This window comes from Alexandromys fortis, unplaced genomic scaffold (genome assembly GCF_014885135.2).
Source record: "Alexandromys fortis isolate MF-2015 unplaced genomic scaffold, M_Fortis_MF-2015_v1.1 scaffold_160, whole genome shotgun sequence".
Lineage (NCBI taxonomy): Eukaryota > Metazoa > Chordata > Mammalia > Rodentia > Cricetidae > Alexandromys > Alexandromys fortis.
This window is the reverse complement of record NW_026068035.1, coordinates 402,512-412,788: the sequence shown is the minus strand read 5'-3', so window position 1 is coordinate 412,788 and position 10,277 is coordinate 402,512. Positions and strand designations below refer to the sequence as shown.

At 48.4% G+C, this 10,277-nt stretch overlaps 1 protein-coding gene across 1 annotated transcript in view; it reads right to left on the bottom strand.

Moving 5' to 3' along the window:
• Window positions 1–4,278: 4,278 nt before the first annotated feature.
• The window catches only part of Tshz1 (teashirt zinc finger homeobox 1), a 71,195-nt gene continuing 65,196 nt past the window's right edge, over window positions 4,279–10,277 (bottom strand). The window contains exon 2 of the mRNA XM_050164990.1: window positions 4,279–8,842. Within this exon, the coding sequence (XP_050020947.1) occupies window positions 5,637–8,842 (3,206 nt within the window). The 3' untranslated portion in view covers window positions 4,279–5,636. The remainder of the gene's footprint in view (window positions 8,843–10,277) is intronic.

Here is a 10,277-nt window from a genome sequence, read left to right as displayed (position 1 = left end):
GTGCTGGCCACGTATGTCAATACACCATGGGAGAAATTCCACTTCCAAATCCTTAGTTTTAAGGAAGTGATAAAAACTATTTACAAAAAATATTGAGAAAAGTAGTGAAAATCTATAAATGAACCTAAGGGTTACTTTTAAAAATTTTAACTGTTAGGTACTGATTGTGTTCAAGTACACCCCAATAAGACTTTAGTGTGACTCCATTTTTTTATAACATGGGAGCGGGGAGATGCTTGCAGTAAAATATTAGCAGTGAGTGTCTCTAAACTGTAAACACTGATTCTTATATACTTATTTTGTTCAGATTTTCTGGGATAAGCATGTCACTTTAATCCTTGTCACCAAAGTTCAGTAAGAGCTCAAGTTCTCTTCGAAAAAACTTTCACTCTTCCAGAAATGAGAAATCTTAAACATATAGCTTAATAATTAGATTTCAGTAAAATCTGCTGTCTCCTATGAAATTACAACACATAACAGAAACATTGTAACTCAATAAAAAGTAATGAAATCATTATTTGTATGTTTCTAAGATTTTGGAACTAGCTAAGATATGCATTTGTCCATATCAACAGCTTACTTTTTTTTTAAAATTGAGATAGAGTCTCAGCATATAGCCCTGGCTAGCCTGGAATTTGCTCTGTAGACCAGGCTGGTCTGACTCAGAGATCTATCTGCTTTGCTTCCTGAATGCAGGATTCCAGATGTGTATGACAGTGCCCAGATAAACAGCTTTTAAAGATTATCAATCACTGAAATGGAAAGCCATAAGCTGTGTGTATGTGTGTGTTCATGTTCATGTGTATGTGTATATATGCCTGAGGCCAGAGGCCAACCTGGGAAGTCATCCTTAGAAATCCCATCCATCTCCTTTTTGATGTAGTCTCTTGTTGGCCTAAAATTGACTGTTGAGGCTGGCTGGACAGTGAGCCCCTGGGATCCTTCTGTGTCTGCCTTCCAGTGCTGAGCTTAAGCGTGAATTGCTGCTACATCTGGCCTTTTTACGTGGGTTCTAGGGATGTGCAACTCTGGCCCTCATTATTTGTGCAAAAAGCACTTTATCCATCTGAAGCACACTTAATAAACTCTCAGAGACCGATATTGGGGTTCAACTTGAAGACCAGAAAAGCAAAACAGCCAGCCAGTGACCCTTACCTTGACCTCAGTCTGAAAATGGTATTCCTGCCTCCAGAAAACCTCAGAATGAGAGTAAAAATTACACCCACATTCCCCAAAGAAATGGATTATGATGTTTGCCTTTGTTTAGTGTGTTGGTTACAAGTTGCTAAGAATAATGGTCAGAGGAAAAAAAGCTAAACAAAGAAGATTGTTTTGAAGAGAAAAAGGGGGGAAATGCTATAGAATAATGCTTCTATACGTGGTAAAGATTTTCACTTGTATTGGCTTAATAAAATGCTGGTTGGCCAATAGCCAGGCAGGAAGTATAAGTGGGGCCACCAGACTAGAAGAATTCTGGGAAGAGGAAAGGCTCAGTCTGCAGTCATCACCCAGATACAGAGGAAGCAAGATGAGAATGCTGCACTGAGAAAAGAAGGGACAGAAACTTCTGTTTATGTATCTCTCCGTACATCTTAAAGTGTTTAAACATTCCTTTTTCTGTGCACTACCTAAATGCTGGTTTCTCTAACATAAACTATTGTCTAGTGTTAGTTCACAGACTTTATCCCACTGACTCAGCAACCCACATTCAGTGAAACAGCTCAAGCTTTCAAAACCCTGCAGGTGAAGGAGGAAAGAGTTTAATTAGTTATTAAAGCTCATAGTCATGTTGCAGAGAAGATGCAAGCCATGGTTGCTTTTGTATACGCACAACTGCCAGGCTGACCTAACAAGAATGCTGGACTAAGGGAGCATCCATTGGCCTTCTTCCCTACCTCTTTGCACATCCTAAGGACACAGGTAACTTTCTCCCCCTCCCCGGCCCCAACCACTTTACTCAGGACTGAGGGACTAGGAGGAAAAACGAGGAAGATCTCATGGTTTACAGAAATATGTATTCTGGAACTGATTGGCCAGTAGCCAGGCAGGAAATGTAAGTGGTGGATGTTTGCCCCAGTGCAGTGAAAGAACAGCAAGCATTTGACTTATCCCCCAGGTTAGTCTAGTCTCTTTGTGTCTATGTGTATGTTCGTGTGTGTGTGTGTGTGTGTGTATGTACATGTGTGTGAAGGTCAGAAGACAACCTTGGCTCCTGTTCTTCCTGCACAATCCACTTGTTTGTTAAGACAGGGTCTCCCGCTGGGCTGGAACTCATCAAGCAGGCTAGGATGGGTGGCTGGTGAGCTGAGGATCTACCTGCCTTCCCTCCTCTCCTGCTCTAGGATAGAAGGGTGTGCTCACCGCACCTGACTTGGCTCACCTGGCGCTGAGGAGCCAACTCAAGTACTCTGCTAATAGCAAACGCTCTATCAGCTGAGCTCTCTCCCTGGCCCTCTATCACTGTTTCTGTCCGTCCAAGTTGAGTGTCTGTGTCACTGGGCGCCGGCTGCACAGGTCCAGGTATAAACATCATTCTGATATTTCCCAGATCCAGCAGAGGATAAAGCCACTGAAGCTTGTGACCTGCTGCAGCCACAGCTGGAGGTGGCTGGAAGGGATGCTAAGCTGTCTACTCACTATCACTGCTCTGGTAGCTGCCTACCAACCCAGGCAAGTCATCTCTCCATTTTCTAGGGCAATGCTCTATTTTAACACCCTAATGACAAAACAAAACACAAACAAACAAACAAAACACTTCCTTGGCCTTGCAAGAGTTTTTCACTCACCCTCGGTCTGTCCTTTGGATACCACAATTCAGGGGCTCCAAGTCCAACTTCTGTCCATGACAAGCCATGTGACAAGGATAAACACCTACCCATTGCTGTGATGGGGATCCAGGTCTGCAAACTGGGCAGGGAGGGACCTGGTCCAGAGCTGTGCGGAAGGAATGAGTTCACACTGCAACACTAAGTCTGGCGCTGGAGAAGTACTCAGCAATGTCACCTGGGGTCACCGTCTTCATGGTGTTGAGATTGCCTCCACCCACCAACTGGGGAACTGGAACGAGGATAATATGCCAACAAGCCGAGGCAAAGAAAAAGACATTAAGAAATCGGGAAATTTGTATCTGTCCCTTGGTGATCAGAACTAAAGCCGCAAGTGACCTTGAGGCCATAGGACTGTGCTCCTGGGCCTCTTCCTCAGAACTGCCCTCTTCCATTGCACTGCGGCTTTACGGTTCTCGCTGCGAGGGTGAAATGTCTGCGGATCTACCATCCAAACGCGGGTATGCAAGGACCATGCCAAAGGCTCAATGGCTCTTCCACTCCTTCACCCCTCCAGGCATGGAACTCATGTGTCTAATAGCTGAAGCTCTAAAGGACAAGGCTATTTAGCAATGGAAAAGGGCAGAAGAACGCAGCAAGCATCCCTGTGCACACACGACTGGCCAGGCCACCCCGTGCCATTAGCAGAAAGAGATGGAGGCTTGCATCTTAGAGCCAGTCAGGGGGTCATCAAAACACCATGACTGCTCAGACACCTCTGAACATAGCGTGGGTTCTTGCCTTTCTTGGGATATAATTCTATGAAAATTTAAGCAAATGGTAAAAATCAAAACAAAGGCCAACTGCATGTTACTAAGTGTTCTGAAGGAAGAGACCGGAGGTCTCAGTGTCCTTGGTTGCTGAAAATGGGCCAGGACAACAACTTTAGGAATCTAGGCATAGAGTCAGGACATCTCAGGACCAGTGCTGGGCATTCTCGGTGGAGCCGTCAGGTGCCTAAGAAATGACAAAAGCAAGACTCTCCTCCATGACTGAATGGAAAAACAGCCAGGCGATAATAATCAAAAGGCAGTTTTCAAAGCTCACAAACCAGATTTTTTTTCTTTGCAGCAAAATTCATCGTGACATCTGCAGGGCCTGAGCTGCATTGAGGCCTCACCTACAGCCGGGCCACGAAGCCCAAGCACACAAGAGGCCCATGACAGCTTCTAATAGTATGAAAGAATTGTCTGAAAAAAATCACCACAGTCGTCCAGGGACCAAGTGGCCATCACTAAAGGACTGGACTCTGGGAATCCTTGACCACCACCGCAGGTACCAATGTTGTTATCACTTTTAAACATTCAGTACTTCTCATCTGAATGAAGTATGTCTGCACACAAATCATGGAATGTGTCTGAGTAAAATTTTTGTTGGTTGATTGCATACGCCACACCTCTTGTGGATGGAGAAACATCTCAAAGGGAACATAATGACGACAGGACAGTCTGTGTAAATCAAGAACTGCGTGTGGGTTTATTTTACATTTGAGAAAACAGTGGGTTTAATTGTGTGAACCAAAATGGACTGTACAATATTAATGACGGGACATCAAAATGTATAATTAATAGTGCATTGCTTGCTCTGGTTTTATTTATTTATTTTTGTCTGATAGTTCCTCTGAGTACATGCATCTGAGAAGACGCAGGTGCCAGCAAAATTTCTCTATTTAAATCAAGCTGCAGGAACTAAATTTTATCCAAAAATTGTGGTTTTACATTATATACACAGAAATTTAATATAAAATGACAATATAAAAAGTTAAAAGAGAAAGCATCCAGCCAGAAGGTACAAAGAAAGTTGGAGAGATTAAAATGATATGATGTGTAACATACAGGCGTGTGTAAGCTGACTCTGGCGATTTACAAGGAAAGGATCCAACATTTGCCCCATTTTTTTTTGTTTTTTTTTTTTTCTGTGTTTTCTTTTTTTCATTTACCAATGCATCACGCTATAGAAAGGTCAGCCGATACCAAAGCTTACATTTGTAAATAACTATAAACTGCAATATTTTACAGAAAAAAAGAAATAGCATTTTTACACATTTTTTAAATAATAAGCTTGCATACTTTTTTTTGCCAAAAGTGGCATTTTTCAGCATCCAGAGGGTTTGGGCATAGTGGCAACTGGGGTATACGTTGTCTTTGTTTGGAACATGTAGAGTGTGGCTTCCTAACCCCGTGAGTCCCAGACAGCTCCCTGTCTCCAACCGCTGCATGCATGTCTCTTCACAAACCAGTCCTGCATATAAAAGCTCATTTTTTAATTATTAAATAAGTTTTGTGTCTGACACAGCTTTTGATCTGAATGAGAAGCCTTTAAGCGCCTTTTCCCCCTTTTTTCTTTCTTTTTTTAATTTTTTTTTTAAATTTTGAGTGAAAGGCACAGAGATAAAGTCCTCAAAGGGTTAAACTTGACACTACCAGGTCCTGTGACCTTTATTGTCATGGCAACTTCGTAATTTTAGGATGTCTCTTTATCGCTGCTTGTTTGTATCTTTCTTTACCGCTAAACAATGTCTCCGAGCGTGCCCCACTATTTCCTACAAAAGATAGCTTAACAGCAAGAACGGGTGCCGAAAATAAAGGTCAGACTTTGACTCACGGAAGAAAAAAAAAAAAGAAAATAACATGCACAGATCAGACAAAGAGCATATAAATATAACTACAAAATATGTGTAAGAAAACCCAAGTCCAGATGTAGGCAGTTCGTCAACGAAGGGAAAGACTGATTTCAGCGGCTCAGGCCAGGCCTAGTGCAGCACAATGAGGCGGTAGTGCAACGTTCTGCAGTCTCTCGCATACCTGGACACTATTGCTTCTCCAGCTCGGTCACGTAGATCAGGTGGTCCTCTGGCGACTTGCCGTGCGTCTTGCTAAGGTGCAGTTTTACTGCGTGTTTGCTCGCGAAAGTTCGGTTGCAGAGCTTGCACTGGAATGTGGAGCCCAGGTCTTCCTCGGCTGACCCCAGCGGGCCCAGAGTCTTGTTGGCGAGCACTTTGGAGACGCTCTGCTGCTCTTGGATCTGACTGAGCGGCAGCTTGGAGAGGTCCTTCAAGCTGAAGCCCAGGTGCGTCTCCAGGTGGCTGATGTAGGTGGAGGCAGTTCTGAACTGAGAGGCACAATCGTTACAAAAGAAAACAGGATGCCCTGTGTCGAGGTTCTTAAGGAACTTCGTTCCCCCTGTCCTCCGCAGCTGGTACTTGACATTGGCCAGCCAGTGACTGATGGTCGTCATGGAGAGGCCTGTGAACTTGGAGATGTGCACCCGCTCCTGAGGACCCAGGTCCGACATGATGTACTTGCCTTCTGCTGTCTCTCGAAGGCTGGAGGCGAACTGGGCCTGGAGGATGAGCAGGTGCTGTGGGTTCCAGTTGGACTGGCGCCCCTTCCTCTTGTGGACAGGCGACAGCTCGTCCAGGGCCTCCTCAAAGCTGCTGCCGTCCGCGTCCGACTTCTCCGACACCGTGGAGGGTGTGGAGGACTTGGGAGTCAGACGGCCCGTGAGGTTCTTCACCATGTCTGAGATATCCATGAGGGCGCTCTCCCGCAGAGGTGAGGACACAGCGTCGGCCACGCTGGAGACCAGGGGCTTGTTCTTGGACTTGGTCAGGTCGATGGGCTGGTCACTGTTCTCATAGTAGTACCGGTCGATGGCGTCGGCCTGCTTGGCAGGGGTGGTGGGGTAGACGGGCTTGTCCAGCATGCTGTTGCTGATCTTGTAGAGCATGGCCAGCGGGTCCAGAGAGGGGCTCACGGGCTTGGACACCTTCCCCAGGTGAGTGTTCATGATGGACTGCAGAGCGCTCAGGGGGTTGATGAAGGACGGTTCCGGCGAGTGGTCCGTGATGATACCCAGGTTGCTGCAGCCATTGGTGACTTTCGCTTTGAGAGGCTCTGTACCATTCGGGGTGTGAGCATCCAAGGAACCCTCCTTTTTGGCTTTCCCAGTTTCTGCATCTGAGCCCTTCTTCTGTGGCTTGCTTCCAGTCTCCTCTGTCTTGGGAAGATCTTTATTCTCCTTTGCCACAGGGGAGGCAGCCTTGACAGGGGAGGCCTTCTCCTTCTCCGCAGGCCTCTCCTCCTTCTTCACGCTGACCTTGCCTGTGACCTTCTCCACTAACTCCTCCATGGCTGACACGTTGCTCTTATGGGGTGGGGGCGTGAGGCTCCCCGGGGAGGGCAGGAGGGCATTGTGCTCTGTGGAGGACAGTGACTTCACACTGCTGGCGTAAGACGGCTGTATCTGCACGCTCTGCACAGCTGACGGCGGCGGCTTCACTGTGCCGGGCAGCTGGTAGGCTGCGTGGATGCTGGGATAGCCGCCCCATGAAGGCGCACCATTCTGGGCTTTACTGATAGCTGTGGACACAGTGTTCTCAAGTGACTTTAGGATATCTACACCCCCCTTGGGGCTATCATCCAGGTCTTCCTCACGCAAGTACTGATAGAGGGTGGTGGGTTCGAACTTCTCTGTGGTGTCTTCGGTCTCCTCCTTGATCTTCCTCTCTGCATCCCCAGTGGCTGGAGGAGCTTTCTCTTTCTCCTTCTCTGGCTCCTTCTTTTCTTCTGAGGCTACAGAGCCTGCAGGGGACTCTGGCTGTTTCTTGATGCCGGAGGCAGGCAGCCTGGTGTGAGTGGTCGGGGGTAGGGGGATGGACTGGATCTTCTCTTCTACCACAGGGTCCAGCACCAGCTGTTTTCCTTTCTTGGAGGCAGACGTTGTCACCTTTAAGAAGTGGCCAGTGACCATCATGTGGGCCGTGAGCTGCTGCAAGGTGTCATGGGAGCTGCCACACTCCATGCACTTCAGTATCTGGGCTTTGCGAGCCTCAAACTGCCACGTGTAGCTAGCACCATTCTGGTAGCCATAACGGTTATTGGGTGTGACGTACGGGTTGGCCGTTTTCTGGTCCTTGGACGACTCACTCAGTGCCACCTCAGCGGCCATGCCTGTGGGCTCTGGGGAGCAAGGGGATGCCAGGTCCTGGAGCGCTCGCTTCTTGGTGGACGGGACCAGTTTGGTGATGGCGGGCACGGGCTCTTTCAGAGGCACTTTCTGGTAATGCTTTGTTTTGATCATGTGGACGCTGAGGTCTTGCAGGGACTCAAAGGAGTGTCCGCAGTACATGCACTTCAGCACCTTCTGTGCGTCCTCCTTCCCCTCCATCTCCATCAGGGAGCGCTTCCTGGGCTTGGACCACCGCTTGGTCTTCTCCGAGTCCTTGTCCCTGTTGTCGTCTCGGTAGTGGCCCGTCTCGTTCATGTGCACCGTCAGTTCCACCAAGGTGTCGTAGGCTGCACTGCAGTCCTTGCACCTGAACTTGCTGGCCCCTGTGAACACCGAGCCGTACAGCTTGTTATTCTGCCGGTAGAGCTGCACCGTGCTGAACAGGCTGGGCTCGGGCAGCAGCCCGTAGGACGAGGTCTGCTGCAGCGTCTTGGCCAGGGCGGCTTGGTGCCAGTCATACCCAGAACTGCTGTTGTTACTGGTGGTGCTGCTGTGGCTGGTGCTGGTGCTGCAGCTGGTAATGGCCGTGGTGGCTGTGGTACTGGCGGTGCTGGCGGTACTGGTGGGGGGTGTAGGGGTAGGGGTGGAGCTCTCCTTCTGGCTGGCATCGTTATTGCTGGTGGTCGAACCGGACTTCTTTAAATCCAAAGCTAGGCTAGACCAGCAAGACTCTGAGAATAAGTTCGCATACACGGCTTTGATTTGTGCCAAGCTGTCCTGGGGGTAGGAGACACTCTCTGGACACTGTGGCTCCTCCTTCTCCTCTCTGGAGGAGGAGCTTTTGAAATGGGCCAGCTGGTCACTGTTCTCACTGAAGGGCGAGCCGTAACCAGCATCGTGATTGGTGGCAGTGCTGACTGGGGAGTTCTGATAGCTCTGGGCCTCTTTGATCTCTGTCTCCTCGTTGCACACGAATTCGCTCTCCTGAATGTCCAGAGACAGCCCGCCATCCTCCACGTGTTCCTCATCTATTTCAGCTGCCTTCAGTTCTTCCTCGGGAACATAAGCTAGGAGAGAAAAATGAAGCGCAGTTAGAGGGAGTAAATCACCCTCAAGGACGCAGCCTCCCCAGCAGTTAGGTGATCTTTAAAAAGATGTTTTTCAGCCAGGCTCTCAGACTACAAGGCCACCTCAACGTCAGCTGCATGTGCCTGCCCACTGGGCAGCAGCAGAGCAGGAGTGAGGCCACGCTGAGACCATCCCCCGCCAAGTGCAGCCAGAAGCACAAACCTCCACACTGCCGTCTCTAGCTTCCTTTCTTCCTGTTCCCTCCCTCCCTCCCTTCCTCCCAGACAGGGTCTCAAGTACCCCACGCTGGCTTTGAACTCCCGATCCTCTTGCTTCCACCTCCTGCTAGCATTACAGGCATGCAACACCAACAAAACTAGCACCCCCTTCTTAAAGACAGTTCTGCTAAGAGGCTAAGGACAAGCCTCTTGTCCCCCACAATGTCCTGGGGGGCTCCTCCCACATGCTATCCTCATGTGACTTGCAAGCCCTCTGTGATTTCTATAAGTCAAATTTGTTGAAATCAGGAGGCGCCCAGCTCTCTCTCTAGGACAAAATATTTGCCAGGCAATATTCTATGGTTTCCATAAATAAAAATTCTCCTTCAAGGCAAGCAGTAAAAATAATATGGTTTTCACTAAAAAACAAATGCTTATCACATTGTGAGTCTGCGGCTAGGGACAAAACACAGTGCTACCTATGAAAGACGGCCACAGGGTGACCAAGGCCACCGCCACACACCAATACCCAGAGCAGCGTCACACACACAGCAAAGGAAGAAATAAGGCAAACATTCATCATATGGACAGATGTGGTCATCCACCCCACGGAGCACCATCTAGTCCCAGGAAGGAAGACACTGACCCCTGACCCTGCGAAGACATGGGTGCGCCTTGAGGACTGCACAGAGGGAGACTGGCTACTTACAAAGGACAGACACTGCCATGTGCCCTCGTGTAAGGCCTGCACTGCACTCAGGTTCGTAGGCACAGAAAGACAGTGGTGGGGGGCGGGGCCAGAATTGGGGCGAGGTAAGGTCAATGGGAAAATGCTGTCTCAGGGTTACAGTTTCAGTTTTGCCAGATGAGAAAAGGTCAACTTAGGAGATGAAAGTCACAGCCTAGCGGCAAGAATGTTCGGGATGTCACTGGACTACACCTTGGAAAACGGTTACAATGGCGACTCTGATGTTATGAACACTTTACTGTAATAATCTTTAATTATGAAAGGCAGCAGTGTAGGCCCCGATGGCTGCCAAGGGCTCACAGCTGCCTGCAGGACTTCAGGCTGAAGGACACATAAGGTACCAGGCAAAACCTTGATTCTTAAGATCATTTTAAATGCTTTGATGTGTGACATATTTTGCTACTGACATACTTTTTACCACCTCCTAAACTTACTTGAGCAATGTGCTCTCCCCCGCCCCCCCCCCCG